Source organism: Indicator indicator, unplaced genomic scaffold (genome assembly GCF_027791375.1).
Source record: "Indicator indicator isolate 239-I01 unplaced genomic scaffold, UM_Iind_1.1 iindUn_scaffold_129, whole genome shotgun sequence".
Taxonomy (NCBI): domain Eukaryota; kingdom Metazoa; phylum Chordata; class Aves; order Piciformes; family Indicatoridae; genus Indicator; species Indicator indicator.
The window spans coordinates 21,719-40,414 of record NW_026539233.1 but is presented as its reverse complement, the minus strand read 5'-3'; the positions used below and the strand labels follow the sequence as shown (position 1 = coordinate 40,414).

Here is an 18,696-nt window from a genome sequence, read left to right as displayed (position 1 = left end):
CCCCTGCTCCAGCATGGCACCCACAGCAGCTTGCCCAGCACACAGTGCCCAGGGGTTGGAAGCTATCCACAACCTCTCTGGCAGCCTGCTCCAGGCCTCCAGCACCCTACCCCCAACCACGTGGGGGGTGGGGGGGGTGGGGGGGTGGGGGGGGGGTGGGAGGGGGGGGGGGAGGGGGGGGGGGGGGGGGGGGGGGGGGGGGGGGGGGGGGGGGGGGGGGGGGGGTTGGATAATGAGGAAAACTCCTGCCTGCCCCTTGCTGCCCCTTGCCCCTGGGCACCACTCAGCAGATGCCAGCCCCAGGCTCTTGCCCCCCACAGCTCCTTCAGCTCTTGCTGAGCATTGCTCAGATCCCTCTGGGGCTGCTCTGCTGCAGCCTCAGCAGCCCCCAGGGCCCTCAGCTGCTCCTCACAACTTCTCAGGACCCCTCCCCTCCTTCTTTCTCCAGACCCTTCCCCTCCTCCTCCAGACCCTTCCTCACCTTTGTTGTCCTCCTCTGCTCCTCAGCCTCTCCCCAGCCTCCCCTGGACTCTCTCCAGCACTTCCCAGGCTCTCACCTGGGCAGCCCAGCCCTGCCCCCAGCCCTGCAGCTGTGGCCCCCCCCGGGGCATGGCAGAGGGGCAGCAGAACCTCCCTGCCCCTGCTGCTGCCCACACTCTGCTCCATGCCCCCCAGGACCCCTCTGGCCTCCCCCAGGGCACCTTGCTGGCTGCTGGTCCCCTCCTTGCCCCCCAGCACCCCCAGCTCCTTCTCCTGGCAGCTGCTCCCCAGCAGCTCCCCCCTGCTCTGTGCTGCTGCAGGAGGTTGTCCCTGCCCAGGGGCAGGACCCTCCCCTTGCCCTGCTTGGCCTTCAGGACCTTCCTCTCCCCCAGCTCTCAGCCTGTGCCACCAGCCTGGCCAGCCCCTCCCCAAGGGCAGGTTTCCTGCTTTGTCTCCTTTGCTGAGCTCCTCTGGAGCCTGTTTGGCTCAGGGCAGGGAGGGAAGGCTCCAATCTAATTATTTAATTAAGGCCAAGGCTCTAAATTAAACAAATCAGCCCTGGTTTGGGCCCTGGAGCGTGGACAAAGCCTCCTGGGCAACAAACCACCAGAGCAGGAAGGTGATGGAGGCCACCAAAAGGAGATGAAAAGCTTGGAAGGGGGGAAAAAAAAAATCCCCCAAACCCAAACCCCAAAACTCCCAGGTCCTAAAATTCCCTTTGCTGAAAGAAAGCAGCAAAAAATGGGGATGGAAGGGGGGCGGAAGAGGAGGATGAGGAGGAAGGGGAGGAGGAAGAGGTAGAGGAGGAGGAGGAAGAGGAGGAAGAAGAGGAGGAGGAGGAAGAGGAGGAAGAAGAGGAGGAGGAGGAAGAGGAGGAGGAAGAGGAGGAAGAGGAGGAAGAGGAGGAAGAGAAGGAAGAGGAGGAGGAGGAAGAGGAGGGAGAGGAAGAGGAGAAAAAAAACCCCAGGCCCCAGGTCTTGAAATTTCCCTTTTCTGAAAGCAAGCAGCAAAAATGAGGCTGGAAGGGGAGAGGAGGAGGAAGAAGAAGAAGAGGAGGAGGAGTGGGGGAAAGAGGAGGAGGAGGAGGAAGAAGAGTAGGTGGAGGAGAAGGAGGAAGAGGAGGAGGAAGAGGAGGAGGAAGAGGAGGAGGAAGAGGAGGAGGAAGAGGAGGAGGAAGAGGAGGAGAAGGAGGAGGAGGAGTAGGAAGAAGAGTAGGAGAAGGAAGAGGAAAAAGAGGAGAAGGAGGAGGAAGAGGAAGAGTAGGAGGAGGAAGAGGAGGAGGAGAAGGAAGAAGAAGAAGAGTAGGAGAAGGAAGAGGAAGAAGGAGGAGCCCTCTGTGCCTGCTGCCCTGACTGCTGCCCCTAACTGAAGCAGGAGCCAAAAGGCTCCCCCAGGGCAGGGCTCCAGCAGCCACCCCCAGGGAGGAGCAGCCGGAGCCAGGACCCCCCCGGACATGGCCCCAGCCAGGGCAGCTGCTGGGGAGGGCCTCCCGGCTTGGGGTGGGGGTGGGGGTGGGGGGAGGTCTTCTCAGGGCTTCCAAGGCCTTGGTTTTCCTGGGAAGGGTTGGGATGGGACAGCCTGGAGCTCGGCACCAAGCTCAAGCTGCTGGTTCCCAGGCTGTGGGGGCTGAGCTGGGATGGGAGGAGGAGAGGGGGAGAGGGTGGTGGGGGAGAAGGTCTGGAGGGATGGATCCAGCCCAGGAAGGTCTGGAGGTCCCAAATGTCCTCTCTCAGATATCCCCTCCCAGATGACCTCCCAAAGGTCCTCTCCCAAAGGTCCTCTCTCAGATATCCTCTCACAGCCAAGAGCTACTTTGTGGACCCCCCCCCCAACCCCCGCCCCTGCTGAGCTGCTGGAGCTCTGAGGAGCAAGGCTGGAGGGAAAGGAATTCCCTGCAGGCTCAGAAGCCCTGGCAGGACACAGGGGCAGAGGCTGAGGGCTCCCTACCTGCCCCCACGGTGGCAATGGCACTCTCCTGGCCCACGATGTGCTCCTTCAGCCTCTGCTCCAGGGGAAACCTCCGGCGCTCCTCCAGCTCCCTCCTGCGCTGCTCCTCCAGGAACTGGGGAGGGAAAGAAAGGATTTGGCCATGGGAATGGCTTGGAAGAGAGTTTGGAGGTGATGGAGTCCAAGCATGGAGCCCAGCACTGCCCCAGCACCACCACCCCAGGGCCCTCAGCACCACAGCTGCCAACCCCCTCCAGCCAGGGGCACTGCACCGCTGCCCTGGGCAGCCTGGCACAGGCCTGGGCACCCCTCCAGGGGCACCACTTGGTGCTGAGGGCCAAGCTGAAACTCCCCTGGCACAACCTGAGGCCATCTCCTCTTGGCCCAGCCCTCAGGAGCAGCCCCTGAGCCCCAACTGGCTGCAAGCTGCTCTCAGGGAGCTGCAGAGAGCCACAAGGTCTCCCCTCAGCCTCCTCTGCTGCAGCCTCAACCCCCCCAGGGCCCTCAGCTGCTCCTCACAACTTCTCCACAGCCTTCTCCTCCTTCCCCACAGCCCTCCCCAGCTTCCTTGCCCTGCCCTGGACACAGAACCATTTGGGTTGGAAGAGAGCTTGGAGTTGATGGAGTCCAACTATAGCCCCAGCACTGCCCCAGCACCACCACCCCATGGCCCTCAGCACCACAGCTTGGGATCCCCTCCAGGGCTGGGGACTCCACCATTGCTCTGGGCAACCCTGAGCCAGTGCTGGACCATTTTGAGGGTTCCACACAGGTCAGGGAGTCATGGAATGGGTTGGGTTGAGGAGCCCTGCCCCAGCTCCTCAATGTCCTCCTGGCAGTGTCCAGCCAGCCCAGATGTCCTCTTGAGCAAGGCAGAAGCAGAGGAGGACACAAGGTGGCCAAAGCCTCCCTCTGAGCCTCCTGGTGTCCTCAGGCCCAGGGGGACACCACCAGTGCCTGTCCCTCTGAGCTGCTCCCTTGGGATCCATGGGGAGGTTCCTGCTCCATCCAAGGTCTCAGGGCTGCTGGCAGCTGTCCCTTGGCCACAGAACTGCTCCAAGATTGGAGCCTTTGCTCCTTGATGGTTTTGGTGCCTCCTGGCAGAGGCATTCCCAGCCCAGTGCCCACCAGGAGCCAACCTGGGAAAGGCTTCAGAGCAGGATCCAGCCCCAGCTTCTGTGACCATTTCCTCCTCCAGGAAGGTGAAGAAATCCTACAGGGCTGGGGCCAGGGCTGGGCTGCACAGGTCAGAGCCTGGGAAGTGCTGGAGAGAGTCCAGGGGAGGCTGGGAAGAGGCTGAGGAGCAGAGGAGGACAAAAAAGGAGGGGAAGGGTCTGGGGAAGGAGGGGAAGGGTCTGGAGAAGTTGTGAGGAGCAGCTGAGGGCCCTGGGGGCTGCTGAGGCTGCAGCAGAGCAGCCCCAGAGGGATCTGAGCAATGCTCAGCAAGAGCTGAAGGAGCTGTGGGGGACAAGAGCCTGGGGCTGGCATCTGCTGAGTAGTGCCCAGGGGCAAGGGGCAGCAAGGGGCAGGCAGGAGGTGCCAGCAGGAGCAACTTGGTTGGGGTGAGGCTGCTGGAGAGGCCTGGAGCAGGCTGCCCACAGAGGTTGTGGAGTCTCCTTGTGTGCAGAGCTTCCAACCCCCCCTGGGCATGGTGCCCCTGGGGCAAGCTGCTGGGGGTGTCCCTGGCCTGGGGGGGCTCCAGGGGTCCCTTCCCATCACCACCCCCAGCAGGCTGGGCCTGTGGGATCTGTGCATCCCAAAGGATCTCTGGGGGCGGGATGAGGAGCAGCCACCACAGCTCAGTGCCCACATCCCAGACCTCCATGTCTGGAGGACACAAACTCTGCCTTGCTCCCCAGCAGCACAGCTCAGAGCTGCTCAGCTCCAGGAGGCTGCTTCTGAGCTGAGCTGGCCAGGAGCACAGAGACCTCTGGGAGCAGAAGAGGTCCCCACAAGTGGTCCCCACAAGTGGTCACTGGGATCTGCCACTCTGGAGGAGCTGGGACTGAGCCTTGGTGCTGTGTCCCCCACTCCTGCTGCCTGCTGGGATCTTGGAGCCCTCATTCAGCTGTCCCCAAGCTCTCCAAAGCCTCTTGAGGTCCATCTGCCACCACCAAGCAGGGAAGCAGAGCAGCCAAGAGACCTTTTCTGTTTGTCTGTGGGGTCTTGAGGAGGAGGAAAATGTTCAGCAGCAATTCAAGGCAGAGCTGAAAAGCTCCTGGTGGTGTCCCCAGGATATGCAAATGACATCTCCAGCCTCATCCCAGCCTGGCCCAGCTCCTTCTGATTCATTCTCCAGCCTTGGCTTCCATAAATCCTCCAAGAGCCTCGTGGGGGTGGGAGGGGGGAGGAAGGACATGGTGGAAACCAAGCCCTGGAGCTCCATCTCCACCCCCAGGCTGAATATTCATCAGGAGCTGAGTTGTCTCCTCTGATGTTTTATACTGCAGGAGGCTCATTTGCCACTGGAGAAGCTCTGGAGATATATCTCCACTGTCTGCTGCAGCAGGAAGAGCTCCAAGGCAGCTCTTCAAGACGAGATGGAGAAGAGTCTCCAGAGAACATTTAAGCAGCAGAGCATTTCCCACCCCCCCTCCACCACCACCACCTCCTGCCAGGCTGCTTTGTCTTCTCAGCATCTCCTCCTGCTCCCCTGGAGACGTGGTCAGAAAGAGCTTCTGGACATCAGGAGGTGACCAAGAGACCCCAAAGTGCTTCTGGACACCAGGAGGTGGCCAAGAGACCTCAAAGTGCTTCTGGACACCAGGAGGTGGCCAAGAGACCCCAAAGTGCTTCTGGACACCAGGAGGTGGCCAAGAGACCTCAAAGTGCTTCTGGACATCATCAGGAGCCCTGAGCTCTGCCACCATGAAGGTTTTCTTCTATTCTGATGGAGCTTGAAGTGGTCTGGGTTGGAAGGGACCTTCAAGGCCATCCAGTTGCAGCCTTCCCACCATGGCCTGGGACACCTCCACCAGCCCAGGCTCCTCAAGGCCTCATCCAGCCTGGCCTTGAACACCTCCAGGGAGGAGCTGGCTTGGGGAAGGAGGAGAAGGCTGTGGAGAAGTTGTGAGGAGCAGCTGAGGGCCCTGGGGGGGTTGAGGCTGCAGCAGAGGAGGCTGAGGGGAGACCTTGTGGCTCTCTGCAGCTCCCTGAGAGCAGCTTGCAGCCAGCTGGGGCTCAAGGGCTGCTCCTGAGGGCTGGGCCAAGAGGAGATGGCCTCAGGTTGTGCCAGGGGAGCTTCAGCTTGGCCCTCAGCAACCATTGGTGCCCCTGGAGGGGTGCCCAGGCCTGTGCCAGGCTGCCCAGGGCAGTGGTGCAGTGCCCCTGGCTGGAGGGGGTTGGCAGGTGTGGAGCTGTGGTGCTGAGGGCCATGGGGTGGTGGTGCTGGGACACCTTGGAGCTGTCTTCAGAATGACTCCAGGAGCAACCTTGGGGTCTCCTTGGGCCTCAGTTTCTGTTCCTGCAGCCTTGCTGGCCCCAGAATTGGAATCTTGTGGAGGTCACTGCTTGAAGAAGAGATCACAGAGGAGGTCCAGAGCTGAGAGACCTCATGGAGGCCATGCCTGGAGCTGGAGCTGGTCCAAGACTCCTCCTCCAACCCTCAGGAGCAACTCTGGGAGGTTGGAAGAGACCTTTGATGTCACCACCCCTCCCCCAAACCTCTTGCACCTTCTCCTGCTGCTGACCCTTGCAGGGATGGAGGGGGAAGGAAGGAGAAGAACCCAGCCCTGGTCTCACCTTGGTCTCTGAAGCCTTCAGGAGGTTCATGACCTCTCCCTCCCTGGCATAGTCCAGGGCTGTGTGCCCCATCTCATTCTTCTGCAGGGGGTTGGCACCTAGGGGGGTGAGAAGGAAGGAAGGGAGAAGATGAAGGGATGGGAGATGAGTCCTGGAGAAGAAGGAGGAGGATGGAAACCAACTGGAGCCTCCCACCTGAGTCCAACCTTGGCTCCAAAGCGTCAAAAAGGGACAAGCTACAACCCCTGGTGCCACCAGGGGTTGTAGCTTGTCCCTTTTTGACCAGCAAAGAGCTGCTGGTGGTCACCAGGAGAAAAGGAGAACTTCCCAATCCCCAACCAGCTCCATCCCCCCTCTGGAAGGGAGCAGCCACATGGGGCATGAGGACCTCCCCAGGACATGGAGGCCTCCAGCTCTGCCCCTGCAGAAGGGACAGGGAGGGAGAAACTGCTCCCAGTTACAGAGCCCAGCCTGGAGGGGTGCTGGGAAGGGACCCCTGGAGCCCCCCCAAGGCTAGGGGCACCCCCAGCAGCCTGCCCCAGGGGCACCATGCCCAGGGGGGGATGGAAGGAGACTCCACAACCTCTGTGGGCAGCCTGCTCCAGGCCTCTCCAGCAGCCTCACCCCAACCAAGTTGCTCCTGCTGGCACCTCCTGCCTGCCCCTTGCTGCCCCTTGCCCCTGGGCACCACTCAGCAGATGCCAGCCCCAGGCTCTTGCCCCCCACAGCTCCTTCAGCTCTTGCTGAGCATTGCTCAGATCCCTCTGGGGCTGCTCTGCTGCAGCCTCAGCAGCCCCCAGGGCCCTCAGCTGCTCCTCACAACTTCTCCAGACCCTTCCCCTCCTCCTCCAGACCCTTCCCCTCCTTTGTTGTCCTCCTCTGCTCCTCAGCCTCTCCCCAGCCTCCCCTGGACTCTCTCCAGCACTTCCCAGGCTCTCACCTGTGCAGCCCAGCCCTGCAGCTGTGGCCTCCCCAGGGCAGAGCAGAGCAGAGGGCAGCAGAACCTCCCTGCCCCTGCTGCTGCCCACACTCTGCTCCATGCCCCCCAGGACCCCTTTGGCCTCCCCCAGGGCACCTTGCTGGCTGCTGGTCCCCTCCTTGCCCCCCAGCACCCCCAGCTCCTTCTCCTGGCAGCTTCCCCCCTCAGCTGTGCTGCTCCCTGGGCTCTGTCCTGGCTCCAAAGCTCTTTGGGACCTTGGTCAGAGCTATGGTCTGGAGGTGCCACCAAGCTGTGTGGTTCAGTGCAGGGCAGGGATCCATCCAGAGGGATCTTGGCAGGCTGGAGGGGTCCTGGGAGAGGAGAAGTTTTGGGGGTGCTGGGAGAGGAGAAGCCCTGAGCCACCAAGCCCAGCTGAGAGGAGTCCCTGCCCGTGGTGGGGAGAGGCTGGAGGGGACCTGGTTGGTCCCTTCCCACCCGAGCCATGCTGTGAGCCTCCAGGGCTGCTCCAGCCCCTCCCTGCCCCGGGGAAGGCTGAAGGCCTGGCTTGGACTCTCCTGCTCCGGGCTGGCTCCATCAGGGGTCTCCCAGTCCTGGCCTGAGCCCCCCCAGCCGGTGGTCTGGAGGCCTTGATGGATGTCTGCAATCATTGGCAGGAGCAGGGCCAGCTCCCAGGGGCTGAGCCAGGCCTGCAGCCAGGAGCTGACACCTCCCTGACCCAGGGGCACTTGGCCACGGCTCAGGCAAGGGCCAAGGGGGGAGAGGCTGCTGGGGAGCCCCAGCTTGAGCCCTGCCTCCTCCAGCCCCACCTCTACCCTGGATCTTCCTCCATCCTCACCTCCTGCCCTGCCTCCTCCTCCACCCTCACCTCCTCCCCTGCCTCTTCCTCCATCCTCACCTCCTGCCCTGCCTCTTCCTCCATCCTCACCTCCTGCCCTGCCTCTTCCTCCATCCTCACCTCCTGCCCTGCCTCTTCCTCCATCCTCACCTCCTGCCTCTGCCTCTTCCTCCATCCTCACCTCCTGCCTCTGCCTCTTCCTCCATCCTCACCTCCTGCCTCTGCCTCTTCCTCCATCCCCACCTCCTGCCCTGCCTCTTTCTCCATCCTCACCTCCTGCCTCTGCCTCTTCCTCCATCCTCACCTCCTGCCCTGCGTCTTCCTCCATCCTCACCTCCTGCCTCTGCCTCTTCCTCCATCCTCACCTCCTGCCTCTGCCTCTTCCTCCATCCTCACCTCCTCCTCTGCCTCTTCCTCCATCCTCACCTCCTGCCCTGCCTCTTTCTCCATCCTCACCTCCTCCCCTGCCTCTTCCTCCATCCTCACCTCCTGCCTCTGCCTCTTCCTCCATCCTCACCTCCTGCCCTGCCTCTTCCTCCATCCTCACCTCCTCCCCTGCCTCTTCCTCCATCCTCACCTCCTCCCCTGCCTCTTCCTCCATCCTCACCTCCTGCCCTGCCTCTTCCTCCATACTCACCTCCTGCCCTGCCTCTTCCTCCATCCTCACCTCCTGCCTCTGCCTCTTCCTCCATCCTCACCTCCTCCCTGCCTCTTCCTCCATCCTCACCTCCTGCCTCTGCCTCTTCCTCCATCCTCACCTCCTGCCTCTGCCTCTTCCTCCATCCTCACCTCCTGCCCTGCCTCTTCCTCCATCCTCACCTCCTCCCCTGCCTCTTCCTCCATCCTCACCTCCTGCCCTGCCTCTTCCTCCATCCTCACCTCCTGCCTCTGCCTCTTCCTCCATCCTCACCTCCTCCCCTGCCTCTTCCTCCATCCTCACCTCCTGCCCTGCCTCTTCCTCCATCCTCACCTCCTCCCCTGCCTCTTCCTCCATCCTCACCTCCTCCCCTGCCTCTTCCTCCATCCTCACCTCCTGCCTCTGCCTCTTCCTCCATCCTCACCTCCTGCCCTGCCTCTTCCTCCATCCTCACCTCCTGCCCTGCCTCTTCCTCCATCCTCACCTCCTCCCCTGCCTCTTCCTCCATCCTCACCTCCTGCCTCTGCCTCTTCCTCCATCCTCACCTCCTGCCTCTGCCTCTTCCTCCATCCTCAACTCCTCCCCTGCATCTCCCTCCATCCTCACCTCCTGCCTCTGCCTCTTCCTCCATCCTCAACTCCTCCCCTGCATCTCCTCCATCCTCACCTCCTGCCTCTGCCTCTTCCTCCATCCTCACTCCTCCCCTGCCTCTCCCTCCATCCTCACCTCCTGCCCTGCCTCCTCCTCCACCCTCACCTCCTCCCCTGCCTCTTCCTCCATCCTCACCTCCTGCCCTGCCTCTTCCTCCATCCTCACCTCCTGCCTCTGCCTCTTCCTCCATCCTCACCTCCTGCCTCTGCCTCTTCCTCCATCCTCACCTCCTCCCCTGCCTCTTCCTCCATCCTCACCTCCTGCCCTGCCTCTTCCTCCATCCTCACCTCCTGCCTCTGCCTCTTCCTCCATCCTCACCTCCTCCCCTGCCTCTTCCTCCATCCTCACCTCCTGCCCTGCCTCTTCCTCCATCCTCACCTCCTCCCCTGCCTCTTCCTCCATCCTCACCTCCTCCCCTGCCTCTTCCTCCATCCTCACCTCCTGCCTCTGCCTCTTCCTCCATCCTCACCTCCTGCCCTGCCTCTTCCTCCATCCTCACCTCCTGCCTCTGCCTCTTCCTCCATCCTCAACTCCTCCCCTGCATCTCCCTCCATCCTCACCTCCTGCCTCTGCCTCTTCCTCCATCCTCAACTCCTCCCCTGCCTCTCCCTCCATCCTCACCTCCTGCCCTGCCTCCTCCTCCACCCTCACCTCCTCCCCTGCCTCTTCCTCCATCCTCACCTCCTGCCCTGCCTCTTCCTCCATCCTCACCTCCTGCCTCTGCCTCTCCCTCCATCCTCACCTCCTCCCCTGCCTCTTCCTCCATCCTCACCTCCTGCCCTGCCTCTTCCTCCATCCTCACTCCTCCCCTGCCTCTCCCTCCATCCTCACCTCCTGCCCTGCCTCCTCCTCCACCCTCACCTCCTCCCCTGCCTCTTCCTCCATCCTCACCTCCTGCCCTGCCTCTTCCTCCATCCTCACCTCCTGCCTCTGCCTCTCCCTCCATCCTCACCTCCTGCCCTGCCTCTTCCTCCATCCTCACCTCCTGCCCTGCCTCTTCCTCCATCCTCACCTCCTGCCCTGCTCTTCCTCCACCCTCACCTCCTCCCCTGCCTCTTCCTCCATCCTCACCTCCTGCCCTGCGTCTTCCTCCATCCTCACCTCCTGCCCTGCGTCTTCCTCCACCCTCACCTCCTCCCCTGCCTCTTCCTCCATCCTCACCTCCTGCCCTGCTCTTCCTCCATCCTCACCTCCTGCCCTGCGTCTTCCTCCATCCTCACCTCCTGCCTCTGCCTCTTCCTCCATCCTCACCTCCTGCCCTGCGTCTTCCTCCACCCTCACCTCCTCCCCTGCCTCTCCTCCATCCTCACCTCCTGCCCTGCGTCTTCCTCCATCCTCACCTCCTGCCCTGCGTCTTCCTCCATCCTCACCTCCTGCCTCTGCCTCTTCCTCCACCCTCACCTCCTCCCCTGCCTCTTCCTCCATCCTCACCTCCTGCCCTGCCTCTTCCTCCATCCTCACCTCCTGCCTCTGCCTCTCCCTCCATCCTCACCTCCTCCCCTGCCTCTTCCTCCATCCTCACCTCCTGCCCTGCCTCTTCCTCCATCCTCAACTCCTCCCCTGCCTCTCCCTCCATCCTCACCTCCTGCCCTGCCTCCTCCTCCACCCTCACCTCCTCCCCTGCCTCTTCCTCCATCCTCACCTCCTGCCCTGCCTCTTCCTCCATCCTCACCTCCTGCCTCTGCCTCTCCCTCCATCCTCACCTCCTGCCCTGCCTCTTCCTCCATCCTCACCTCCTGCCCTGCCTCTTCCTCCATCCTCACCTCCTGCCCTGCGTCTTCCTCCACCCTCACCTCCTCCCCTGCCTCTTCCTCCATCCTCACCTCCTGCCCTGCGTCTTCCTCCATCCTCACCTCCTGCCCTGCGTCTTCCTCCACCCTCACCTCCTCCCCTGCCTCTTCCTCCATCCTCACCTCCTGCCCTGCGTCTTCCTCCATCCTCACCTCCTGCCCTGCGTCTTCCTCCACCCTCACCTCCTCCCCTGCCTCTTCCTCCATCCTCACCTCCTGCCCTGCGTCTTCCTCCATCCTCACCTCCTGCCCTGCGTCTTCCTCCACCCTCACCTCCTCCCCTGCCTCTTCCTCCATCCTCACCTCCTGCCCTGCGTCTTCCTCCATCCTCACCTCCTGCCTCTGCCTCTTCCTCCATCCTCACCTCCTCCCCTGCCTCCTCCTTTCATCCTCACCTCCTCTCCTTGCCCTTCCCCATCCCTCCTCCCCTCCTCCCCCTGCCCTTTCCTACTCTATCCTCACCTTCACTCCCTTCCCTACCCATCCATCCTCTCCCCCTCCTCCTGCCCTTCCCCACTCCATCCTCACCTCCTCTCCCTTCCCTTCCCCACCTCTCCTCACCTGCTCCCCTGGCCCTTCCCTACCCAATCCTCACCTCCTCCTCCTCCCCTTCCCCACCCCTCCTCACCTCCTCTCCCTTCCCTTCCCCACCTCTCCTCACCTGCTCCCCTGGCCCTTCCCTACCCAATCCTCACCTCCTCCTCCTCCCCTTCCCCACCCCTCCTCACCTCCTCTCCCTTCCCTTCCCCACCTCTCCTCACCTCCTCTCCCTGCTCTTCCCCACTCCATCCTCACCTCCTCTCCCTTCCCTTCCCCACCCCTCCTTACCTGCCCTCCCTGCCCTTCCCCATTCATCCCCACCCCTTCCAGCCAGCAGCAGGAGGTGCTTGGGGTCCACCCAAGCTTTGGAAGGCTTTAATGGGGACTCATTTTTCACCTCCCTCCCCACGCTGTCTGCGGCTGGGGCTGGACACCTGGGCAGCACCTCAGGCTGTGTGGGGCTGGGGTTTGTTTTGTCTCCTTCCCTGCTCATATTAGGAAGCTGCAGCTGATAATATTTGATAAATAGCTGAGCAGGTTGGGTCCCAGAGCTGGAGGAGCAGCTGCAGCAGGTCCCTCATTGGGGAAATCTCTTTCCTGTCAGTGGTATTGGCAAAAGTTGAGGCTGGCTGACAGGCCTCAATTTTTCACTTTTTATTAAACTCCCTCCCTCCCCTGCCCCATTTCCCTGCAAATTCCTGCAGGTTGGGGCAGCTCCAGAGATAAAAAGCTGCAGGGGAGGCTGGGTGGGGAGGGGGAGAGGGTGGGAGGGTGGGGGAGAGGGTCCTGAGAGGGGGAAAGGGTACTGGGAGGGGGTTTGGTGGTGGGGATGGTGCGGAGGAGAGGAAGGTAGGAGAGAGGGGATGGCAGCAGGAGAGGGAGGGAGTAGAGAGGAGATGGGCATGGCAGGAGGGAGAGGGAGATGGCAGAGACAGGGAAGTGGCAGGAGATGAGGATGGTGGCAGAGAGGAGAGGGAGATGGCAGAGAAGAGAGGGAGGTGGCAGGGAGGGAGAGGGAGGTGGCAGAGACAGGGAAGTGGCAGGAGATGAGGATGGTGGCAGAGAGGAGAGGGAGATGGCAGAGAAGAGAGGGAGGTGGCAGGGAGGGAGAGAGAGGTGGCAGAGACAGGGAAGTGGCAGGAGATGAGGATGGTGGCAGAGAGGAGAGGGAGATGGCAGAGAAGAGAGGGAGGTGGCAGGGAGGGAGAGGGAGGTGGCAGGGAGAGGGAGGTGACAGGGAGAGGGAGGTGACAGGGAGAGGGAGGCGGCAGGGAGAGGGAGGCGGCAGGGAGAGGGAGGTGGCAGGGAGAGGGAAGTGACAGGGAGAGGGAAGTGACAGGGAGAGGGAGGCGGCAGAGAGGGAGAGGGAAGTGGCGGAGAGGGAAGTGGCAGAGAGGGAGAGGGAAGTGGAAGGGAGGGACAGGGAAGTGCCAGAGAGGGAGAGGGAGGTGGCAGAGAGGGAGAGGGAGGTGCCAGAGGGGACAGGGAGGTGGCATAGAGGGACAGGGAGGGGACAGAGAGGAGCTGGAGGGGGCAGAGAGGAGCTGGAGGGGGCAGAGAGGAACTGGAGGGGACAGAGAGGAACTGGAGGGGACAGAGAGGAACTGGAGGGGCAGAGAGGAACTGGAGGGGGCAGAGAGGAACTGGAGGGGACAGAGAGGAGCTGGAGGGGACAGAGAGGAGCTGGAGGGGGCAGAGAGGAACTGGAGGGGGCAGAGAGGAGCTGGAGGGGACAGAGAGGAGCTGGAGGGGGCAGAGAGGAGCTGGAGGGGACAGAGAGGAGCTGGAGGGGACAGAGAGGAGCTGGAGGGGGCAGAGAGGAGCTGGAGGGGACAGAGAGGAACTGGAGGGGGCAGAGAGGAACTGGAGGGGACAGAGAGGAGCTGGAGGGGACAGAGAGGAGCTGGAGGGGACAGAGAGGAGCTGGAGGGGGCAGAGAGGAACTGGAGGGGACAGAGAGGAGCTGGAGGGGACAGAGAGGAGCTGGAGGGGACAGAGAGGAACTGGAGGGGACAGAGAGGAACTGGAGGGGACAGAGAGGAGCTGGAGGGGACAGAGAGGAGCTGGAGGGGGCAGAGAGGAACTGGAGGGGACAGAGAGGAGCTGGAGGGGACAGAGAGGAGCTGGAGGGGACAGAGAGGAACTGGAGGGGACAGAGAGGAGTTGGAGGGGGCAGAGAGGAACTGGAGGGGACAGAGAGGAACTGGAGGGGACAGAGAGGAACTGGAGGGGACAGTGAGGAGCTGGAGGGGACAGAGAGGAGCTGGAGGGGACAGAGAGGAACTGGAGGGGACAGAGAGGAGCTGGGAGGGGACAGTGAGGAGCTGGAGGGGACAGAGAGGAGCTGGAGGGGACAGTGAGGAGCTGGAGGGGACAGTGAGGAGCTGGAGGGGACAATGAGGAGCTGGAGGGGACAGTGAGGAGCTGGAGGGGACAGTGAGGAGCTGGAGGGGACAATGAGGAGCTGGAGGGGGCAGAGAGGAGCTGGAGGGGACAGAGAGGAGCTGGAGGGGGCAGAGAGGAGCTGGAGGGGACAGAGAGGAACTGGAGGGGACAGAGAGGAGCTGGAGGGGGCAGAGAGGAACTGGAGGGGACAGAGAGGAGCTGGAGGGGACAGAGAGGAACTGGAGGGGACAGAGAGGAGCTGGAGGGGACAGAGAGGAGCTGGAGGGGACAGAGAGGAACTGGAGGGGACAGAGAGGAGCTGGAGGGGACAGAGAGGAGCTGGAGGGGACAGAGAGGAACTGGAGGGGACAGAGAGGAGCTGGAGGGGACAGAGAGGAGCTGGAGGGGACAGAGAGGAACTGGAGGGGACAGAGAGGAGCTGGAGGGGGCAGAGAGGAACTGGAGGGGACAGAGAGGAGCTGGAGGGGGCAGAGAGGAACTGGAGGGGGCAGAGAGGAACTGGAGGGGGCAGAGAGGAGCTGGAGGGGGCAGAGGGGAACTGGAGGGGACAGAGAGGAGCTGGAGGGGGCAGAGAGGAGCTGGAGGGGACAGAGGGGAACTGGAGGGGACAGAGAGGAGCTGGAGGGGACAGAGAGGAACTGGAGGGGACAGAGAGGAGCTGGAGGGGACAGAGAGGAGCTGGAGGGGGCAGAGAGGAGCTGGAGGGGACAGAGAGGAGCTGGAGGGGGCAGAGAGGAGCTGGAGGGGGCAGAGAGGAACTGGAGGGGGCAGAGAGGAACTGGAGGGGGCAGAGAGGAGCTGGAGGGGACAGAGAGGAGCTGGAGGGGACAGAGAGGAGCTGGAGGGGACAGAGAGGAACTGGAGGGGACAGAGAGGACCTGGAGGGGACAGAGAGGAGCTGGAGGGGACAGAGAGGAACTGGAGGGGGCAGAGAGGAACTGGAGGGGACAGAGAGGAGTTGGAGGGGGCAGAGAGGAGTTGGAGGGGGCAGAGAGGAACTGGAGGGGACAGAGAGGAGCTGGAGGGGACAGAGAGGAGCTGGAGGGGACAGAGAGGAACTGGAGGGGACAGAGAGGAGCTGGAGGGGGCAGAGAGGAGCTGGAGGGGGCAGAGAGGAGCTGGAGGGGACAGAGAGGAACTGGAGGGGACAGAGAGGAGCTGGAGGGGGCAGAGAGGAACTGGAGGGGGCAGAGAGGAGCTGGAGGGGGCAGAGAGGAGCTGGAGGGGACAGAGAGGAGCTGGAGGGGGCAGAGAGGAGCTGGAGGGGACAGAAGGGAACTGGAGGGGACAGAAGGGAACTGGAGGGGACAGAGAGGAACTGGAGGGGGCAGAGAGGAACTGGAGGGGGCAGAGAGGAGCTGGAGGGGGCAGAGAGGAGCTGGAGGGGACAGAGAGGAACTGGAGGGGACAGAGAGGAGCTGGAGGGGGCAGAGAGGAGCTGGAGGGGACAGAGGGGAACTGGAGGGGACAGAGAGGAACTGGAGGGGACAGAGAGGAACTGGAGGGGGCAGAGAGGAACTGGAGGGGGCAGGAGAAGTCTAGGAGCTGCCTTTTGCCACTCAGGTTCCCTCTCTCCATGGCCCTGCCCAACCCCCTCGGGTCTGGGCTGCACCAGGAGGGAGCAGCTCCTGGCACCTGCTGGGGCTCCCCCTTGACCTCAGCCACCTTTGGATCACCACCACCTGGATCTCCCCTGAGATGCCAGCACCCTTTCTCCTGCTCTGGATGAGGCCCTGAGACAACAGCACATGGAGCAGAGGACTGGAGAAGACCTCCAAGGGCACCAAACCCAACCTTCAACCCAACCCCCCACAGCCAGCAAACCAAGGCCCCAAGTGCCCTCTCCAGACCTTTCCTGAGCACCTCCCAGGATGGGGACTCCACCAAACCTCCCAAGAGCTTCAGTGCCAATGGGACCAGGAGGTCCTCTGGGGACAAGCAGGGCAAGGTCCTGATCCTGCCTCTGGGCAGGGACAACCTCCTGCAGCAGCACAGAGCAGGGCGGAGCTGCTGGGGAGCAGCTGCCAGGAGTGCTGGGGGGGCACAAGGAGGGGACCAGCAGCCAGCAAGGTGCCCTGGGGGAGGCTAAAGGGGTCCTGGGGGGCATGGAGCAGAGTGTGGGCAGCAGCAGGGGCAGGGAGGTTCTGCTGCCCTCTGCTCTGCTCTGCTCTGCCCTGGGCAGGCCACAGCTGCAGGGCTGGGGGCAGGGCTGGGCTGCACAGGTGAGAGCCTGGGAAGTGCTGGAGAGAGTCCAGGGGAGGCTGGGGAGAGGCTGAGGGCCTGGAGCAGCTCTGAGAGGAGCAAAGGCTGAGAGCCAAACCCTTCCCTGACCTCTGGAGGTGCCTTCAACCCAAACCCTTCCCTGACCTCTGGAGGTGCCTTCAACCCAAACCCTTCCCTGACCTCTGGAGGTGCCTTCAACCCAAACCCTTCCCTGACCTCTGGAGGTGCCTTCAACCCAAACCCTTCCCTGACCTCTGGAGGTGCCTTTAACACAAACCCTTCCATGACTCCATGACCTCTGGAGGTGCCTTCATTCCACCCCACTCCATGACTCCATGAATTTGGACTCAGAAGCCTCTTTTCCCTTTGCCTTTCAGCCCCTGCTGACCTCCCTTCTCCTTCCACCCTTGGCTTTGTTGTCCCCTAAGCTGCTTTTCCCTCCAGCAGGAACCCAACCCAACCTCCTCTCCTTTTCTGCAGAAGGCAAGCCCCAAATGCTGCCTTTTCTCACCCAAGCCATTACCCTGGTGACAAACAACCTGTCAGGGCTCAGTTTCATCCCCAGGAAGCCTTTGAGAGGATCCTTTGGCTCCTTCCAGCCCATGCAGGGACCTCCTCTTAACCACCTTGACACGACCCAGCCACGTCCTGGCCACTTACTGCCGTTGCCAGGGCAGGTTTGGTGGCTGCTGGGGATGATTGGCTCCTAAATCCCAGTCTCCCAGGACTTTAATTACTGGTGTGGAGCAGTTTGGGGGTGTGGGAGGTGGGGGGGAGGAGAAGAAGTTTGATGGTGGTGGCTGGAGGAGGTCGATAAAAATCTGGCCCAGACCTTATTGAGCCATGGTGGCTGCAGCCTCTATTGAGCTCTTCAATCATCCCTGGTAAAAGAGTGCCCAGGAAGGGATCAATAAAGGATTTATCACCTCCCGTGGCTGGAGAGCAGCATGGAGAAGGCTCCAGGCACACAGCAGCCCCGTGCTCAACTGGGAGGGCAGGGCACAAACCAGTAAGGGCAAGAGGAACCCCCCAAGGACGTCCTGAAGAGGTGCTGGAGGCTCCCTCTCTGCAGAGCTTCCAACACCACCTGGAGGGGAGCAGCCTGGGCAAGCTGCTGGGGGTGCCCTGCTGCCCAGGCCCTGCCCAAGAGTCCCCAGCCCCAAGTCCCTATCCCCAAATCCCTGCTGCCCAGGCCCTGCCCAAGAGTCCCCAGCCCCAAGTCCCTATCCCCAAATCCCTGCTGCCCAGGCCCTGCCCAAGAGTCCCCAGCCCCAAGTCCCTATCCCCAAATCCCTGCTCCAAAGGCCCTGCCCAAGAGTCCCCAGCCCCAAGTCCCTATCCCCAAATCCCTGCTGCCCAGGCCCTGCCCAAGAGTCCCCAGCCCCAAGTCCCTATCCCCAAATCCCTGCTGCCCAGGCCCTGCCCAAGAGTCCACAGCCCCAAGCCCCTACCCCCAAATTCCTGGTCCCAAGTCCCTGGCTCCATCTCCCTGGTCCCACGTCCCTGGTCTCAAGTCCCTGGCTCCATCTCTCTGGCTCCATCTCCCTGATCCCAAATCCCTGGTTTTAAGCCCCTGGCCCTAAATCCCTGGCCCCAAGCCCCTGACCCCAGGTCCACAGTTCCAATCCCTGGTCCCAAGGCCCTGGCTGTAAGCTGCTGTGGGTGCCCTGAGGACCCCAAGCCCTTTGTGATCCCAGGAGGGGTTCAGGGTTGGCAGCCTAGAGGAAAATCACAAAGAGAACCCCAGGGGGCTGGGAAGGGAGCTCTGGAACCTCCCCCCCCCCAGCCAGGGGCACCCCAGCAGCTTCCCCCAGGGGCACCATGGCTAGGGGGGGTTGGAAGCTCTCCCCAGAAGGAGACTCCACAACCTCTGTGTGCAGCCTGCTCCAGGCCTCCAGCAGCCTCCAGAGAGGACATTTGTAAGCCCTGGAGATGTTCCTCATCTTCAGCCTCTGCTCCTCAGAGAGATCACAGCCACAGAATGGGCTGGGAAAGCCTTTCCAGGTGACTGAGTCCAAGCATTCCCTAACCCTGCCGAGGCTGGGGCCAAGCCATGGCCCTCAGCACTGCCCCAGCACCACCCCCCCAGGGCCCTCAGCACCACAGCTCCACACCTGCCAACCCCCTCCAGCCAGGGGCACTCCACCACTGCCCTGGGCAGCCTGGCACAGGCCTGGGCACCCCTCCAGGGGCACCACTTGGTGCTGAGGGCCAAGCTGAAGCTCCCCTGGCACAACCTGAGGCCATCTCCTCTTGGCCCAGCCCTCAGGAGCAGCCCTTGAGCCCCAGCTGGCTGCAAGCTGCTCTCAGGGAGCTGCAGAGAGCCACAAGGTCTCCCCTCAGCCTCCTCTGCTGCAGCCTCAACCCCCCCAGGGCCCTCAGCTGCTCCTCACAACTTCTCCACAGCCTTCTCCTCCTTCCCCACAGCCCTCCCCAGCTTCCTTGCCCTGCCCTGGACACAGAACCATTTGGGTTGGAAGAGAGCTTGGAGTTGATGGAGTCCAAC

At 62.6% G+C, this 18,696-nt stretch overlaps 2 protein-coding genes across 2 annotated transcripts in view; one reads left to right on the top strand and one right to left on the bottom strand.

Annotated features, from left to right (window-relative positions):
- PDE2A (phosphodiesterase 2A) overlaps positions 1-2,231 on the top strand; it is a 22,800-nt gene extending 20,569 nt beyond the window's left edge. Inside the window, exon 19 of the mRNA XM_054398829.1 lies at positions 2,214-2,231. Coding sequence (XP_054254804.1) covers positions 2,214-2,231 — 18 coding nt within the window. The remainder of the gene's footprint in view (positions 1-2,213) is intronic.
- Positions 2,232-2,380: 149 nt separating this feature from the next.
- Positions 2,381-18,696, bottom strand: part of CLPB (ClpB family mitochondrial disaggregase) — a gene marked incomplete at its 5' end in the record, with an annotated part of 36,443 nt that continues 20,127 nt past the window's right edge. Inside the window, 2 exons of the mRNA XM_054398827.1 lie at positions 2,381-2,542; positions 6,169-6,266. Of these exons, the coding sequence (XP_054254802.1) occupies positions 2,381-2,542; positions 6,169-6,266 (260 nt within the window). The remainder of the gene's footprint in view (positions 2,543-6,168; positions 6,267-18,696) is intronic.